General features: G+C 41.2%; 1 protein-coding gene across 2 annotated transcripts in view; it reads left to right on the top strand.

The window, feature by feature from the left end:
* Positions 1-18,967, top strand: part of ikzf2 (IKAROS family zinc finger 2) — a 36,965-nt gene extending 17,998 nt beyond the window's left edge. For both annotated transcript variants that reach the window (XM_064944426.1, XM_064944425.1), the window contains 5 exons: positions 6,613-6,801; positions 8,350-8,517; positions 13,310-13,447; positions 13,773-13,904; positions 14,984-18,967. In XM_064944426.1, coding sequence (XP_064800498.1) covers positions 6,613-6,801; positions 8,350-8,517; positions 13,310-13,447; positions 13,773-13,904; positions 14,984-15,804 — 1,448 coding nt within the window. In that variant the 3' untranslated portion in view covers positions 15,805-18,967. The remainder of the gene's footprint in view (positions 1-6,612; positions 6,802-8,349; positions 8,518-13,309; positions 13,448-13,772; positions 13,905-14,983) is intronic.
* The last annotated feature ends 1,184 nt before the right edge of the window (positions 18,968-20,151 follow it).

Below are 20,151 nucleotides of genomic sequence, written 5' to 3'. Positions count from 1 at the left end.
AACCCTATAGCAATCCCCATGACTTAGTGTCTACCCTATAGCAATCACCATGACTTAGTGTCAACCCTATAGTAATCACCATGACTTAGTGTCAATCCTATAGCAATCCCCATGACTTAGTGTCAACACTATAGCAATCCCCATGACTTAGTGTCATCCCTAAAGCAATCCCCATGACGTAGTGTCAAGCCTATAGCAATCCCCATGACTTTGCGTCAACCCTATAGCAATCCCCATGACTTAGTGTCAATCCTATAGCAATCCCCATGACTTAGTGTCAACACTATAGCAATCCCCATGACTTAGTGTCAACCCTATAGCAATCCCCATGACTTAGTGTCAACCCTATAGCAATCCCCATGACTTAGTGTCAACCCTATAGCCATCCCCATGACTTAGTGTCAACCCTTTAGCAATCACCATGACTTAATGTCATCCCTATAGCAATCCCCATGACTTAGTGTCAACCCTATAGCAATCCCCATGACTTAGTGTCATCCCTATAGCAATCACCATGACTTAATGTCAACCCTATAGCAATCCCCATGACTTAGTGTCATCCCTATAGCAATCACCATGACTTAATGTCAACCCTATAGCAATCATCGTGACTTAGTGTCAACCCTATAGCAATCACCATGACCTAGTGTCAACCCTATAGCAATCACCATAGTAAATGTTGTTGTCAACCCTATAGCAATCTTCATGACTTAGTGTCAACCCTTTAGTAATCACCATGACTTAGTGTCAACCCTATAGTAATCACCATGACTTAGTGTCAACCCTATAGCAATTACCATGACTTAGTGTCAACCCTATAGCAAGCCCCATGACTTAGTGTCAACCCTATAGCAATCCCCATGACTTAGTGTCAACCCTACAGCAATCCCCATGACTTAGTGTCAACCCTATAGCAATCCCCATGACTTAGTGTCAACCCTATAGCAATCACCATGACTTAATGTCATCCCTATAGCAATCCCCATGACTTAGTGTCAAACTATAGCAATCCCCATGACTTAGTGTCATCCCTATAGCAATCACCATGACTTAATGTCAACCCTATAGCAATCCCCATGACTTAGTGTCATCCCTATAGCAATCATCATGACTTAATGTCAACCCTATAGCAATCATCATGACTTAGTGTCAACCCTATAGCAATCTCCATGACCTAGTGTCAACCCTATAGCAATCACCATAGTAAATGTTGTTGTCAACCCTATAGCAATCTTCATGACTTAGTGTCAACCCTATAGCAATCCCCATGACTTAGTGTCAACTCTATAGCAATCCCCATGACTTAGTGTCAACCCTATAGCAATCACAATGACTTAATGTCATCCCTATAGCAATCCCCATGACTTAGTATCAACCCTATAGCAATCCCCATGACTTAGTGTCATCCCTATAGCAATCACCATGACTTAATGTCATCCCTATAGCAATCCCCATGACTTAGTATCATTCCTATAGCAATCACCATGACTTAATGTCAACCCTATAGCAATCATCATGACTTAGTGTCAACCCTATAGCAATCACCATGACCTAGTGTCAACCCTATAGCAATCACCATAGTAAATGTTGTTGTCAACCCTATAGCAATCTTCTTGACTTAGTGTCAAAACTTTAGTAATCACCATGACTTAGTTTCAACCCTATAGTAATCACCATGACTTAGTGTCAACCCTATAGTAATCACCATGACTTTGTGTCAACCCTATAGCAATCCCCATGACTTAGTGTCAACCCTATAGCAATCCCCATGACTTAGTGTCAACCATATAGCAATCCCCAAGACTTAGTGTCAACCCTATAGCAATCCCCATGACTTAGCGTCGACCCTATAGCAATCCCCATGACTTTGTGTCAACCCTATAGCAATCCCCATGACTTAGTGTCTACCCTATAGCAATCACCATGACTTAGTGTCAACCCTATAGTAATCACCATGACTTAGTGTCTAACCTATAGCAATCACCATGACTTAGTGTCAACCCTATAGCAATCACCATGACTTAGTGTCAACCCTATAGCAATCACCATAGTAAATGTTGTTGTCAACCCTATAGCAATCACCATGACTTAGTGTCAACCCTATAGCAATCACCATGACTTAGTGTCAACCCTATAGCAATCACCATGACTTAGTGTCAACCATATAGCAATCACCATGACTTAGTGTCAACCCTATAGCAATCAACATAGTAAATGTTGTTGCCAACCATATAGAAATCACCATGACTTAAGTGTCAACTCTATAGCAATCACCATGACTTAGTGTCAACCCTATAGCAATCACCATGACTTAGTGTCAACCCTATAGCAATCACCATAGTAAATGTTGTTGTCAACCCTATAGCAATCGTAATGACTTAGTGTCAACCCTACAGTAATCACCATGACTTAGTGTCATTCCTATAGTAATCACCATAACTTAGTGTCAACCCTATAGCAATCACCATGACCTAGTGTCAACTCTATATTAATAAACCTGACTTAGTGTCAAACCTATAGTAATCACCGTAGTAAATGTTGTTGCCAACCCTATAGCAATCACCATGACTTAGTGTCAACTCTATAGCAATCACCATGACTTAGTGTCAACCCTATAGCAATCACCATAACTTAGTGTCAACCATATATTAATAAACCTGACTTAGTGTCAACCCTATAGTAATCACCATGACTTAGTGTCAACCCTATAGCAATCACCATGACTTAGTGTCAACTCTATGTTAATAAACCTGACTTAGTGTCAACCCTATAGTAATCACCATGACTTAGTGTCAACCCTATAGCAATCACCATGACTTAGTGTCAACCCTGTATTAATAAACCTGACTTAGTGTCAACCCTATAGCAATCACCCTGACTTAGTGTCAACCCTATAGCAATCACCATATTAAATGTTGTTGTCAACCCTATAGCAATCACCATGACTTAGTGTCAACCCTATAGCAATCACCATAGTAAATGTTGTTGTCAACCCTATAGCAATCACCATGACTTAGTGTCAACCCTATAGCCATCACCATGACTTAGTGTCAACCCTATAGCAATCACCATGACTTAGTGTCAACTCTATATTAATAAACCTGACTTAGTGTCAACCCTATAGCAATCACCATGACCTAGTGTCAACCCTATAGCAATCACCATAGTAAATGTTGTTGTCAACCCTATAGCAATCGTCATGACTTAGTGTCAACTCTATAGCAATCACCATGACTTAGTGTCAACCCTATAGCAATCACCATGACTTAGTGTCAACCCTATAGCAATCACCATGACTTAGTGTCAACTCTATAGCAATCACCATGACTTAGTGTCAACCCTATAGCAATCACCATGACTTAGTGTCAACTCTATATTAATAAACCTGACTTAGGGTCAACCCTATTGCAATCACCATGACCTAGTGTCAACCCTATAGCAATCACCATAGTAAATGTTGTTGTCAACCCTATAGCAATCGTCATGACTTAGTGTCAACTCTATAGCAATCACCATGACTTAGTGTCAACTCTATAGCAATCACCATGACTTAGTGTCAACCCTATAGCAATCACCATGACTTAGTGCCAACTCTATATTATTAAGCCTGACTTAGTGTCAATCCTATAGCAATCACCATGACTTAGTGTCAACTCTATATTAATAAACCTGACTTAGTGTCAACCCTATTGCAATCACCATGACCTAGTGTCAACCCTATAGCAATCACCATAGTAAATGTTGTTGTCAACCCTATAGCAATCGTCATGACTTAGTGTCAACTCTATAGCAATCACCATGACTTAGTGTCAACTCTATAGCAATCACCATGACTTAGTGTCAATCCTATAGCAATCACCATGACTTAGTGTCAACCCTATAGCAATCACCATAGTAAAAGTTGTTGTCAACCCTAGCTATCGCCACACTCCACTTGAATATAAAATAAATATTGGATGAAATATTGAGTTTGGTCTTATTGCAATTAGCTCATAGAAACGCGATGAATAACAGATTCATACATGGAAAAACAGGAAAAAAATCTAAAGAAAGTTTGTGTCTGAGAGATATATATTTTTTAAACATATCCAACCCCTTATTTTAGGCACCAACATTTGAACTGATATCTGGCTACCTTCAGACAAGTCTTTGGAAACTTGTGGGTGTCCTAGAGAAAAACATGTACGTGTTCGTGAGAGTCTCATCTTTCTATAGAGGGGTCATATTAACGTGTTGCCCAAACTGTTTGGCAAAGGGGCAGGTGCTCCAGCACACCTAGGGCTCCATCTGTGCAAGTGCCTGGTCTAGTATGAAGGAAAACTTCAAGTTTTTGCGCTAAGCTAGTTAGCATTGGCTCACAAAAACGACCTTTAACATCCTTCGTACTGGATGCAAACATAAACATGGTACTCACGACTTCATCTGACTCTCGGGACGTAGAAACTGTAAGTGGCCTTATTGCCCAAATCCCCTTTAACGGAGCCTAGGAGCCTGAAGGGACGGTCAGGGGATGGATTATATGGATGTGAGAGGTTTGGGGTTATTGCTCTGGCAATGGTTTCAGTCACAAATCACAAACAGGCTTGACTGGATTTTTATGATTAACGTCCATATCAGGTTTTTCTTCAGACTACTGTAGAGGAATGCAAGAAGTCTCCTTCTCACGGTATGATGCCTCTGACTTTGTATGACCTAAAAACTTGTATGTACTGTATATGCTGTATATGAATATGTTGTATGTATATGCAGTACAGGAAAAAAATGTGTTCTATTGTTCTTATTTAAAATGTGTGTTTCTGTTCTTGTCTAATAGAGTTGTGTATTTTGTCATACTTTATGTTTTGTGTGGACCCCACGAAAAGTACAGTAGCTGCTGCTTCTGCAACACTTAATAGGGATCCTAATAAAAAAACAAATTCCAAATGTTCAAGATTAAGGTCCCAACGTATATGCTAAGCATACCAGAATCTTAAAGCTGCAAGAGACAACTTTTTGGGTAAACCGACCAAATTCACATAGAAACGTGAGATAGATCTGTCATTTCCATTGAACGTAAGTCTAAGAAGCGGTAGATATGTTCTATGTGTGCTGTTTCTATGCATCCCGTTCTTAAGATTTATTTTTGTGTCTTTTACTTTCAGTTTTATACACCAGCTTTAAACTGCTGAAAATACAATAATTTTGGTTATTGAAAATCTACTTCAGATGGTACAACGAGTCTCTACACAATAGATTGCTTGTTTTGTGAAACAAACTGAAATTAGGAAAAGTATTTGAATTTAAGCAACCAGGAAATGGCGGGACAATTTCTGCATATTGTACCTTCAAAAGTTGTGTGGGAGAGGACGATCTCTATTTATTCCGTGTCTATGTGTGTGTGTGTCCCTAGTGACTCAAGAGTCAAAAGTTACTAAAGCCAGACTGGAGGAGTATGTATCTGGACCATATTTGTGTGTCTGTGTGTGTCTCCCTATAATGTCGGATGAGGGATACTGAGATTCTAGTGGCCAACCCAGTAGAGTTGAGGCCTTTGTGCCTTTAGTCAGCCAGAATCCCCCCCCCCCCATCAAGCCATCCCGCCAGTCTCTCAGCGCCAGTCAAATCGAAACCCAGCACTCCGCTCTTCCTCTCCTCCTCCTCCTCCCCAGGGTCCGGGGCTGGGGTGAATTCAAATTAAAGGCAGTCAATTCAGGAAGTGATTTTAAATTTAAATAAAATGGAGAAGAAAAAAATAGCTTCTACTTCTCAGTTTATTGAGAAGTTATTGAAAATAGATCAAATTTGTCTATTCAATTTTGAATTGTTATTTAAGTTTACTTGACTGCCTTCAATTAGAATTGACCCCAGCCCCCCATTTGACCCCAGTCTTGCCAAGGACTGAGGGGAACTGGACTATTCTGTTTCTCAGCTCTCCCTCCACAAATCTCTAATGTTCAGACCAAGTCACGTATCGCCCGTCCACTTCTGGGACTAACCCCGTTTTTCTCCACATATCTACTTTACTGTGTACATTCCAGAAGTCTCAGGTTTAAAATAGATAACACAAATAACTGCACCCCTGAGTGGCACAGTGGTCTAAGGCACTGCATCTCAGTGCTAGAGATGTCACTACAGACCCTGGTTTGATTCCAGGCTGTATCACACCCGGCCGTGATTGGGAGTCCCATAGGGCGGCGCACAATTGGCACAGCGTCGTCTGGGTTAGGGTTTGGCCGGGGCAGGCCGTCACTGTAAATAAGAATTTGTTCTTAACTGACTTGCCTGGTTAAATACAAAATAATTGCATAAAATTAACAACAGCGAACCATTTTTTTTGTCAGATTTGATGAGTCCCTGCCTCTAGGGGTTAGCATTAACTTTGGCAATTTATGTTGAGCATCATTATATTACTTATTTCTCCAGGGGAAATAACATGCAGATTTGATGAACTTGTTCCAATCAGTGGATGTTTACATTCAAAGAGAAACAGATTTACAAGGTTTAAACTCGTAACCTCGAGCCACTGCACCTCTTACTGGAAGAACGAGGATCATCCACTAAAGCCATGTCATGTGATTGTCATGTGATTGTCTGAAAAACTGTAATTGGATTGGTCATACCTGTCTCTTCCAGAACACACCATCAAACAAGAAGAAGAGACAGAAGATGAAAGGGACAGGAGGACCACAGCTGAGGATATGGGACAAAGTGGGGAAGAGGAATCGGGATTGGAAGAGCCCATAATTGACAGCCCAAACAACCTACAGGATGGGATCCCTGGGTCAGATGGGTCATGTGACCCAGGAACTCGGCTGCCCAATGGTAAATGTTTCTCTAAAGTTGCTACCCCTTACGTCCCTTTCACAGTATATTGCCTAAACCTAATGTACTTTATATTGAACAACAATGACTCAATACTCTCTAATGTATCTAAGGATTGTCAATGTTTTACCATTAACATCTAGCAAACTGCAAAAAACCATTAGTTATACGTTAGTAAATGAGGTGGCAGGGGCGGCAGGGTAGCCTAGTGGTTAGAGCATTGGACTAGTAACCGGAAGGTTGCAAGTTCAAAACACCCGAGCTGACAAGGTACAAATCTGTCGTTCTGCCCCTGAACAGGCAGTTAACCCACTGTTCCTAGGCCGTCATTGAAAATAAGAATTTGTTCTTAACTGACTTGCCTGGTTAAATAAAGGAAAAATAAATGACTAAATTATACTTCACGTTGTAGCTCCCTATGAGATATGAATTTTACGGACTCAAGCAATTGTACGTCACTCATCCTATGATTTTTTTTTTAAATTCTGTGAGTCAGAAATTGTTTCTACGGGTGTGGAGCTGGAGAGCTTTGCTGTTTTGTAGAATACAATAGTTTAGCCTTGGAATTATTTTCATGGATAACATCCCAGGAATCCTCCACAACCTGTTCCCGAGCCCTTAACTAACGCCATTACTGTGCCTTGGTCTTCGCAGATTTAGGATCACATTTCACTTTTCCAAACGTTCGGCCGCAGATAAAGAGATGATAAAGAGATGATCATCGAGACTACTGTAGTTTACTGAACCGGGCAAACTTTTTGCGTAGATACAGACAAACATAGTTCCATGGTAAAGCTGGTATTAAAGATGTACAGCACTTTAACTCAATGGAAGATTATAAGACACAATGTAAGACTCCTTAAGTCTTAACCATTTACTATCTGAAGAGACTTTTATGGCCACAGTAAACCTTATTAACTTATACCAACTTAGTGGTGTTGGTGGTGTTTGTGTATCTGTGTGTAGAACACATACAGCCCTACCGGACGCCTGGTGAAGGATGAAAACTCACTGTATTTCCACACCTACTTTGTGGTGCGAGAGGGAGCTGTTGAAGAGACCCAGAGCAGAGCTATTAGGGTGGAGATCTAACACCTCATCTCACCACACTCCAGACACTATTACTGTAGTAGCAGTAGGCTGTAGTTCAAATGAATCAATTATACACAGCATACATCAGGCACCACACGCTAGTGTTTTTCCATCCACTGACAATCCTCCTAGAAATATATTCTCTGCATTATTTGAGATGTTACAATGTTCTCAGCTAAGGCGTGTTGCTTGCCTTTACCAATCAAACCATGTTTTACCATCGCAATGTGTTGATTGCTGTTGAGTAGCTGTGAACCTCCATTTCCGTCTTTCTCAAGTTTGTTCGGTCCACTAGCCGAGTGAAAACTCAAGACTAGGTGGCTGGTGGTCTGTGGGTATTGTGTGTTGCTTTTCTGGCTATATGTAAAAGGGGGAGTGAGAGATGAGAGCCTGCACTTCCTGTGCCCCTTCAAGTGATAGGTCGTTCCAGTGTAACACTTCCTGTGCCCCTCTCAGGTGATAGGCCGTTCCAGTGTAACCAGTGTGGTGTGTCGTTCACTCAGAAGGGCAATCTGTTGAGACACATCAAACTGCACACGGGGGAGAAGCCCTTCAAATGCCCCTTCTGTAGCTACGCCTGCCGCCGTCGTGACGCACTCACAGGCCACCTACGCACACACTCAGGTCAGCCCCTCTACCTCCTCTCTTTTTTTGTTTCTTCCTCTATGTTCTTATCCTCTTCCTCCTTTTTCTCCTTGTCTTCCTATTCCCTATTTATCCTGGTTTCAATAACTTCTAAAATAGTCAATGCTATATGTTGATGCTACACAACCGGTCTGTCTCGATGTAACTTAAAGCATGATCTGGTCTGACCTGTGTCTATGTTTTTGTGACAGATTAGCAACAGACCCACAAATATCTAACCTTGACAGGGTTTCGTATTGTGGGATGGATGTATCACCCTGGGGATTTTTGTGCAGACAGACAAGGGCTGTGGTTAGGCACCCAGGACATGCTGTTCCTATAACCTGCTCAGCTCACGTATCCTCTGAGAGGAACTGTCTCTGTTATCTGTAGAGATACAGTATGGGGAGACCAGAGAAACACTGCCATGCTCTAACTGTAACCCACATTCCTATCTCTGCGTCATAGGCCTCTGTCTCTGTGTTCTCTCCTGCCTCTTCTTTGAGATCTGGGGCAGACGACAGTATAACCTCATCTCTAGTGTTGTCCTCTTTGAAGTACTCACATGTACAGTGCATTCGTAAAGTATTCAGACCCCTTGACTTTTTCCATATTTTGTTACGTTACAGCCTTATTCTAAAACTGACGAAATTGTTTGTTTTTTCCTCATCAATCTACACACATTACCCCTTAATGACAAAGCAAACACAGGTTTTAGAAATTATAAATGTAAAAACTGAAATATCACATTTACATAAGTATTCAGACCCTTTACTCAGTACTTTGTTGAAGAACCTTTGGCAGTGATTACAGCCTTGAGTCTTCTTGGGTATGACGCTACAAGCTTAGCACACCTGTATTTGGGGAGTTTCTCCCTTTCTTCTCTGCAGATCCTCTCAAGCTCTCTCAGGTTGGATGGGGATCGTCACTACACAGCTATTCTCAGGTCTCTCCAGAGTTGTTCGATCGGGTTCAAGTCCAGGCTCTGGCTGGACCACTCAAGAACATTCACAGAATTGTCCCGAAGCCACCCATGCCTTGTCTTGGCTGTGGGCTTAGGGTCAATGTCCTGTTGGAAGTTGAACCTTCTCCCCAGTCTGAGGTGCTGAGTGCTGAGGTTTTCATCAAGGATGTCTCTATACTTTGCTCCGTTCATCTTTCCCTCAATCCTGACTAGTCTCCCAGTCCCTGCCGTTGAAAAACATCACCACAGCATGATGCTGTGCTTCACTGTAGGGATGGTGCCAGGTTTCCTCCATATGTGATGCTTGGCATTCAGGCCAAAGAGTTCAATCTTGGTTTCATCAGACCAGAGAATCGTGTTTCCCATGGTCTGAGAGTCCTTTAGGTGCTGTTGTGTCTTTGGCATCATTAAAACTGAAGACTTATCTTTATCAAAATTCTCTGTAATTATTATTACGTGATTAAACTACTTAATCATGGAACTGTAATTGACTAGGAAGTCGGGACACCAAGGAAAATATTCAAATTACAAAGTTATAATTTTCCTAATATTACTTTCAGATATTTTAATATCTGATCACTTAGTCTTCTGATTAATGAATTATTCTTTACCTCACGTTAGTCTCATTCCAGACGTCGTAAATTGTTGGTTATCTGCACGAACCCAGTCTTCACTATGAGTCATCCATACATCAATTGTCTTAACATCATTTATTTACTAACTATGTACTCACAGAAATGCATAACAAACAAGCAAAGTAGATATGGTTACAAAGAAATAATAGGAGAATGTGGGCTAAACCGGCATGGTGGCTTGTTAGACAGAGGGTAGTGGGGGTCAGCTGAGGAGAAAAGACAGAGTTGATAATTATAACATTTGAAATGCTAATCCTTTGCACATGAACGCTCACTCATTCAGGAATAATTGCAATCAATATATATATTTACGCTCAGTGTGTCGTCGGGATCTCTGTTGAAATGTTTGTTTCTGTTGGAGAGCTTGTCCGCCCTCTCTCTGTCGTGGTTAGAACGGGTGGTTCAGAGTGACATTCATTCATGTCGTTATGAATAGATGTTTCGGTCTTCGCGTCAATGATACCGAATTCCTGGCTGCAGACTAGTATCAAAGACTTGTTCTTATTCTGTCGGTATCGATAGTCTGAGAGTTTAATCACGTGGGATGGTTCAAATATTCAGCAATCTACTTAAACCTTATTTCCCTCTATGATAGAGATACTGGTCTCATCTCCACCCTTAGCCCTCTCATAATTGAGGTAAGCTCGGTCTGGTGATAGAAAACCCAGGTGGTGGTTTTATTCGGAACATCGAAAAGGGCTGTCTCATGATGCCAGATCCAGTCTGTGCCCCTGGTGGCATGCCAATGACTTAGTGAAACTTTTAACAGAAATACAATTCTCTCACATCAACATCATTACATAGCATCCGTCATTTCACAAATAGTATCATCTTTACTCATTCCTTTTGTACAACAATTAGATGTAAGCCTCATAACTGGGGCTATTGTATAAACAGCGTTATGGTAATGAGGCATTCTTGTCTCTCATTTACCACTGCGTTAAGTTTGTTAAAATAGAGTCCTTTGTATCTCTCTCTTTTTCTGTCAATGCTTTCAGACACTCTTTCCATGTGTCTTTTTTTTCTCTTTTGACCTTTTTCTAATTTTCACTTCCTGTTTTGTAAGGCTAAATTAATTCTTTACCCTCCTCCAGTCAGTGTAGACGGCACATTTAGGTGTACCGTAGTTCCTCATGCAGTCCTATAGTAGGTAGTAGTGCTGTATGAATCCCCTCAACACTACCTGAGGGTTGGAAGGAATGCTAGGAACTCTTCTGTGGCGTAGGGAGTTGGTTGGAATGGCGTTCTCTAGATGAAAGGCCTCTTCTCCTTTCTCCTCTCTCTCTCCCTGCCCCCTGGCACACTGCCAGGAAACAGGTGGAGTGACGAGAGAGGGAGGTTAGGTGTGGGGAGAGAGATTGAGTGGGGAGAGAGACAGAGAAACGGAGAGAGAGACAGCGACAGGTGAATGCTTTGATGTATTGTGCAATCCCAGGAGCAAGACAAGAGTATACTTTTCCCTGTCAAGACACAGAGTGGCACTACATGGACTGTGTTGTATCTGAACCCCTCCCAAACACATTGTTAAATATGAATATCAAGTTGTTCTTTGAATTGCTGTTCAAATAGGTGCAAATTGTTCATCCTGAAGATGTTTTAGATGCCTCACTTAGGGGGATGGGCTCACTCACTCATGACATTACATGAGACAACAATACGTTTCTGAGAAAGGTTCCTGTTTCTCACCCAACTGGATGCAGCCGACTGTATCTGAAGGCAGAGAGAGTTAAGGCTATTTGCATGTTCAAGAATATCTGTGGTATTTTTGTGATACATCCACCATCTGCAAATGGCTGGAGGTTTTGTAAATTAGTAATAGCATAAAATGTGTGTGTGTGGCCTATTCCAATATGAAAGTGTGACTGCCCATCCGGCTGGCTACAGTTAGCAGGTGCTGTGGCCAATATCATTGGAGCAGTCACACAGTTCAGGGTGTTTTTCAATTACACGGACATTGTATTAGGCTACATATGGAGAGACTCATAAGTTAAATAAAGCAAGTGTTCTGTAATGATGATGATCATGACCTGTAAATGACATGATCATGCCATTGCTAGTATAAAGCTTACTCATGAACCACAGTTTCAAATGTGCTAAACCAATTGGCATTCACAGGCCACAAAATTACATTAAGACAAGTAACCTATACAGTCATTTGAGATCAGCTTGAAAAAACGTGAGCCAAACGTTCACATACTCACCAATATTTCCAATCAATTCCCATAGACTTAATGAAATGTTACCTAAGCCTATCTGTGTCTTACTTTCAAAGTACTTGTCAGACTGAAACATGTTATTCCCACAGTAACAGGTCAGGTAGTTGCTAGTAACTGGTTTCACCTCTGGTACGAGAACATTTTCTCATGTGAACGACACCTATTTTGGGCCAGTGTCTGGGCCACTGCTTGGTGTCGTCAGGACGACAGTTCCCCCTTGATGACTCATCCCGAAGACTTTCAGAGCCTTGTTTCTACTACAGAAGACTTGAGTAGTACTTTTCAGTAGTTTCAGACTTTAGTTGCCAAATCACTATGAATGTATTAATTCATTCATGAGTAATTCATTCATGAGTGAATGATTGAAGTACAGTTAATAAATGAATGGCGGAAGATTGGAAGGAAGGGAGGACGGAAGGAAGGATCAATGGATGGATCTTCTCTAGGGGAAAGCTAGAGGAGGTTTTGCACAATCTCACCAGCATAGACTCCATCAGAATGGAACTGGCAGCATGAATCACTCCCCACCTCCAGCTGCTGAGGAGAAACACAGACGTTGTTTAGGTCTGACGTTAGTTATTTTCCTTCTTCTACGGGATCTGTGTCTGTGTACAGCAGCCAATTGAGTTGTGCACCATAGTAGTAGTGATGGGCTCCCGGAAGAGTTGTAGGCTTTACCAGTTGTTCCAGGGCGTATGAAAGGCAAATGTGTGTATTCGAGTATTTTGGTATATCTCGCCTGCCCACACCTTCTCTGTCTGGTTGGCAATGATGGTGTGTGGGATCCCACTAATGGAAAATGATCACTCCATGAGCTCATAGCCCTGCTCTAGTTTCTGTGTTCTCCACGGGTTCTATGTGTTTACTAAAATCTCCTAGAGAGTTCACATAGAATTGCGTTACCGGTCTGTTTATGTGAGTTGATGAATGAATGAAATTAATAGTTTTTTTCCTTTGATGTCATTTCTCTAATTTAGTGGGTAAACCACACAAGTGTGACTACTGTGGGCGGAGCTACAAACAGAGGACATCATTGGAGGAGCATAAAGAGCGCTGCCATAACTACCTTGAGAGTGCTGTCATGGATCCCACCTCCGTCACTGGGCCTTATCCAGGTGAGTGTGAATGTCCTGCTCTGGTACAGAGACCTGCTATATGGTATCTCTGTTGATGGCATGGACTCAGAAACATTTGCTTTCTCTTTGGAACCTTTTTTACACCTTGCACTTTAACCTTTAATCATTTATAATTTAGGTATGAAGTTAAATTAAAGATCATTTTAGTATCTCTTCCTCCTTCCTTTTTACGGTTTGTGTGAGAATCCTGTGAACTCTACTTATGTTACTTTTACACACCTGCCACCTACAGTACCACAGTACTACCTACAAGCCTTGGTGCAGACCTCTCACACACTCTCATGCTCTGACCCCTGACCCCCAGGTGAGGTCCCTAAAGAGCAGAGGCCCCTGGCGGAGGCCGCTGCCATGGCAACATTAAACCGGCCACCTGTCATTGAGAAACTGCAGAGTAATGTAGGGAAGAGGAAGAGTACCACTCCACAGAAGTTTGTGGGTAAGCATCATTGCATCACTTCCTGTCTGGGAGCACCATAATGTGTTCACCATAAGGATCACTAACTCACAATTATTAATTGTAGCTTAGATAATTATTATTACAAATTACTAATTTGTAATTTTCATAATTATGGTATTAGGGTATCAGTAGGATAATTATTTAATCCCATTTTGACCTGTTCTGTTGGATTAAATTCAGTTTACAGTTTTAACTGTTTATTTGTTTTGTTCAGTTCAACATACAGTCACTGCAACAGAATGTGTGTATACACGCAAAAAAGGAATTGATTTGCGTGCCTGGGCAGTGGTACATTGAAACATGATACTGTTGTTTTGCATCTAACAGATGACCTTGACTTAATGGCAGAAATGAAGACACTATTCACATACTGCACACTTTATTTTTATTAATGTAGATTTCACATTTCAGATCAGGTTGTTCCACTCTGATTATTTCTCAATCTTTTTAATTTTTAATTTTAACATTTTGATAATTTTTTAATACATACATTTGGAAAATATATTGGTTTTGTATTAAGAAACAATTGTTTCGGTGTTGCAAACATTTTGTTGGCATATAACCGCCAATTTTTGCATATTAGCGTGGAAGACAATTATTTTGTTTTTATTATTTACTGCTCTATTAGATAGAGGAAAAGATCGAGCGAGACAGAGAGCGGATGAGAGAGACGAGGACATGTTTTCACTCTGTGGTTTGTTACACCTGTATCTCTGCAATAGCTCTTATCGAGAGAAGAGCAAAACAGCTCACCGCATCCCTGTTCTGGAGGGGTTAAACAGTGCATTCAGATGGATGGGGCTTTCCACTATTAAACAACACAAGAGAAAATACAATAATACAAAAACAAGAGAATAGTTTTGATAGTGTTTAGCTTATTTAAAACTGGAAAGGTTAGACATGCACACAAAATTAAGGCACTCTATCATATTCTATAGAGTTAGAGTTGTATGTATTTGGTACTATCCAATTGTGTCATTCGACCGGACAGTTTCTCTTACGGGGAGCTTCTGCATATGTGAGTTTCATTGTGGTAATATGTAAGCTGTGCTCTGCAGGTGAGAAGATGATGCGTTACAGTTACCCGGAGCTGAGCTATGAGATGGGTCTGAAGTATGAGAAGGAGTCAGAGCTGATGCAGGCTCACATGATGGACCAGGCTATCAACAACGCCATCTCTTACCTGGGCTCTGACTCCTTGAGACCCCTTGTCCACCATCCCCACCCCCATGGTCCCCACGGTCCACAGCCGTCTCTTTCTATGGCCGAGGTGGTACCCATGGTCAACCCCCTCTTCCACCACGTCTACCCTCTGGGGTCAGGGCTGCGTATGGACCGACCAGGTGGCCGCGACGTCCCACCCCATCCTTCACCTCTGCCCCCTCCTCCCCCTGACTTCCATCCTTCCTCCAATGGGCCCATCGCCCTCACCAGACCCAAGCAGCACCACCCACAGGGTACCAGAGAGGAAAAAGAGTCTCCTAGCAACAGTGGGCTGGACTCGGCCGACTCTGCCCGGAGCAGCCCACAGGATAGGCTGGGTTACCACTGGAACAACCCCCACCACCGTCCCAGATCCAGCCCAGCATATGGCGGCAGAGAGGAGGGGCGAGGCGGGGCTGAGGTGGCCCAGGGAGGGGCGGCAGAGAGGCCTATAAGTCGGGAAGGGGTGCGTGTGTTTGGGCGAGAGGGGCGGAAGATGAGGGTGTTCCAGTGTGAACACTGCCGCATTCTCTTCCTGGACCACGTCATGTACACCATCCACATGGGTTGTCATGGTTACAGGGACCCGCTGGAGTGCAACATCTGTGGCCACCGCAGTAAGGACCGCTATGAATTCTCATCTCACATCATCCGCGGGGAACACACCTTCAACTAGAGGGGTGGACTGGACAGGAGCCATCACTGGTCCCCGCCCCATCCCATCTCAGGACAGTGATGTTGAACTAACTGTGGTGGTCAATGCAACCAACCAGGAGAGAGAGAACTAACCAACATTTGCTGCAGCATAATGATACTAGCTATATATCGTTCCAAACAAATATATGAAGGTCTGGGCCAAATACACATTTGAATTGTGCAAGGTGTTTTGAAGAATTTGAGGTTTTTGGGGAGTGAAGAAGATCACAAAGAAGTAGTACACCTAGACAGTTTTGTCATGGTGTGCCTCAGATTGTCACAGAGCAGCTAATACTGTGAGTAGTTCTATTATAGTTTATCACTGTTCCTTTCTTTCTGAATAATGTACTGTTGGACTTGTTCGTTGCCACATAGACTGCCATGTAAGGTCTCAACTTATCAAGGGGGCTTTCCCTGACCCCACCAACTGAACCATACTTTAGAATATAATATTCTTTCTTGCATGATTTCTTGCAACAGACTGTATATCTTCTCTGTCTTTCTAACTGCTAACTGCACAGGCGTGTTGTCACACTAGCCACATTAAAAAATTACATTTTCTGCAGAGGGAAAGAGAGTAGTGAGAGAGAAAGAGAGAGGGCGAGAAAGAAAAGGAGAGAGACAAAAAAAAGAGAAATATGGAAGAAAGTGAGGGAGAGGGAGAAAGAGATGAGAGAGAGAGACAGAGAGAGAGAGAGAGAGAGAGAGCAAGACAGAGAGTGTGTGTGAGAGAGAGAGAGAGAGAGAGAGAGAGAAAAATAGTGAGACAGAGAGAGAGAGAGCGAGAAACAGAGACGGAGACGGAGAAACTTACTCATGATTTACCTTTTCAGACATTGTCTATAGATTTGTTATTGTTTCGTTCATTACCCTAGCTAAATATCTGCTTTCTGTGGAACAGTTCCTGTAACCTTCTCAGTTTCACAGAACTTCACAGAGGAAAGGAAAAGCACTGCACTGCAACCCGCCTCCTCCCTGAACCTGTTCTTTCACTAGCAGACTGATGCCTTGACGGATGGGGAGGACGGGACGGGATTCCCTGTTTTGAAGCCAGGCCCTGTTTTAATGGTTCAATAGTAACTTCAAATCTCCAGCTCGCAAGTTGCCTTTAACTCACTCATGTGTCTTATAGTAGACAGGCTGCTTTCTGCAAGCGCCATGTCAGTGCATGCGCACTACTCCTGGGTTGGGATCAACGCCATTTCAATTCAGTCAATAAAAACAAATCAATGAGGAAAATTGGAATTTGGATTTTCAGTTTATTTCTTACATTGATAGAATTGGAATGGCATTGAGACCAACCCTGCTGTACATTGCATGTGAATGTGATGTGGAAAGGATTGTGCCCAGTACAATTAAGCTGATGCACTGGTACTGTTTAGTAGATAGATAGCAGTATGGTTTAGGTTTTTTTAGAAGTATAATGCCAGTGAAGGGTGATGGTATGTATGTGGATCAAATAAAATAATCTATGTGCACTTGGACAAATGCTTAAGACAATGTACATGTTGCTCTGTTGATAACAAATATTCTGCTGGCAAAATATGTAGTGTCGCTGTTGTTCTGTTTATTATGCAGCATATACCATATTTTGAATTGCCACAGTCTTTTGTCCTGATGGTCTTTGGCCATAGGAATGGCCCTGTATGTATATGGCCAGGCTCAGTTCACTGTTCACTTCAAACTTCTTCACTCCTTCTGTATGTTATGTGGTACGGTATGTAACCTCCCCAATCAAAGTGGCAGCTTATTTCTCTTTATATTTTGAAACACATACTGTACAGCTTATTGTTACTGTAAAGTATTGGCAATGGTATTTGTTTACATCTTTTAGCTATTGTAGTAGCTATTACATGCATTCTGCATTCCCTCAGTGCATTATTACTTTTAAATGAAAGCCCCTATTTTGTATTTACTCACACCTTTATCTTTGATCATTCATATTTCTATAGATGTTCTGATGCACCAGTATAGTTGTCTTCAATCTTCTGTATGTCCGCCTATTGTTTTTCTAAACAAATCCAGAATCATTACTATTCTTTATGAAGCAAGCATGGATGCTAACAAACAGTTTTAGAATATTTGAAAAACATATGGCAGCCCACCTGTAGCAAAGTGCACACTATTGCTTTACTATCTGTTTTGAAATAATTGCCGTAGGGGCATTATATGTTTTACTTGTCATTGTAGATAATATTACTGTATTCTGATTTGTCCCTTGTGTACATCAATTGAGGGAGACAATGTGAGCACCAAGATTACATTTTTTTATAATTTTCTACGTAACAAAAAGTCAGACTACCGCACCGGGAATAAAAATAATGGATTATTGTCTGTGAAAGTGAGATCGATATTGTACAGTTACATTTATTTTTCAGATTTTTTTACTACAGATGTAGGATCTTAAATTGTTCACCCTGTTGCAAGAGAACTGCAATGCATTTGAGGTTTAAAAAGTCTTCTGAAGTTAGTAATTTCCACTCCAAAATTTCAGACTTGTTTTTCACTTACGAAAAATGTGTCAACCCCTACAAAAATATCCATTTAATTATGCTCCACATAATAATTCACATTTCCTGTTGCTGCAGGATTATTTTCCTGCTTCAGCAAACTGGCTCAAATTAAGATCCTACATCTATATGTGTGTATGTAAAGGCCTTAGCTCATAAAGTGCTTTCCCACTGTGCACAGGCGTCAATTCAACGTCTATTCCACGTTGGTTCATTCAAATGACGTGGAAACGACGTTGATTCATCCAGTGTGTGCCCAGTGGGTTGTTGTTGGAGCTGTATGATCCGTCTTACCTCTGTAAGTACTGTACAACCTTGTTAAAGAGTGATAAATATCATGTTGAAACATTGTGTGTAAATATATCTGGAGGCTACAACCTATATATGAATTTATATGAGCCTATACGAACACAAAGAAGAAGTGATCTTATTGACAGACTCCACACTCTTGGAAGAAGAGCATACTTGAAGCGGAATTAGTGACACTCTCGATTGTGGTGTATTTTATATGTACTAAAACCTGCACTGGATTTCAATTTTTCTTGGTAAATGTAAAATTGGAATTGTTTTGTAAAAATGATGTTTTTTATTATTATTATATAACAAGTGCTAATGAACAATACTGGTAAAAGAGAGGGTTGCTGTGTACTTTTGTATACATAGTATGAATGGTGAATATTCTGGCATTATATTGAAATGGGTTCGTAATGTGCACAGATACGCACTGATGTTGAAATTATTATCATGTGGGGGTCTCAGGTATTTGTATTCTATGTACTTCTATACACTGTTGTATTTCTTCCAGTACATCTTGGAAGACATTATTTCAAAATCATAATTTGGGGTATTACTTTAAAAAAAATAAAAAAATGTAATTGTATCACAATCATTTAACTTGCACGTTTACGTTGCCGATAGAAACCCCAGCCACTCTGCTAGTATACACACATGTTTACAGCTTCAAATTATGTTAATTGAAAGCTGAAATACATCTCTTAAGGACTCTTGCTCCTTTATTTCTATATATGACACAATATTGCTTATTAATTGCTTTAATTAATAGGCCAATCTCTGAATTTGGTGGATTATGTGATATTACAATGTTACAAAATTAAAATACCTCTAGAGAATATTGAGGTATTACCAAAACCAATGCCGCTAATATCCTTGACATGAGAAGAAGATACAGGGCTGGAAATAGTTAAATATATGTTAATAAGGCATGGGCTTCCCAATTTTAAACTATGGATTTTACTGATATGGATGTCAAGATGTTTACAATATGTACTAGTTGAATATCATGAAGCAAGGCATTACCTGTCTATATGTTAAAATGCACTATATACACATACAATCTATGTATTTTAATACCTGCAATTCTGCATATACAGTAAGTGAGGACACAGGATTGTAAAAAGATGTGACCCATTCTTGGTCCTCACTTGTGACCCTGTCTCTCTCACACCCTGTTCCCACTCAGGTTGCACAACTGATGTTCATCACATTCGACACGATGGTTATTTATGTGACAACGAAGAGTCTCCCCACAACCCTTGAATATTTATGTATGTGCATAAAAATCCTCAGTTGTATCTCAACTGTTGTTCTAAATGTGTTGTGCCGCACATGTTCCAAATATGCGGTATAACTCAAGTGTGTAGGGGGCCATACAGCCAGACTCCCGTGGGCGAGAAAAGACTAAGTGGCCCCTGGCCTCCCTGTGCTAAGATGAACCATGGGTTTGAGAGAGACTTCCTCTGTGACGTTTCTCTGGCATTTGGGCAACATGCGGCCTGCTTCATGTGCTGCAGATCCAG

Source organism: Oncorhynchus masou, chromosome 29, assembly GCF_036934945.1.
Source record: "Oncorhynchus masou masou isolate Uvic2021 chromosome 29, UVic_Omas_1.1, whole genome shotgun sequence".
Classification (NCBI taxonomy): Eukaryota; Metazoa; Chordata; class Actinopteri; order Salmoniformes; family Salmonidae; genus Oncorhynchus; species Oncorhynchus masou.
The sequence above is the reverse complement of the archived record's forward strand: the minus strand, read 5'-3'. Positions and strand labels throughout refer to the sequence as shown.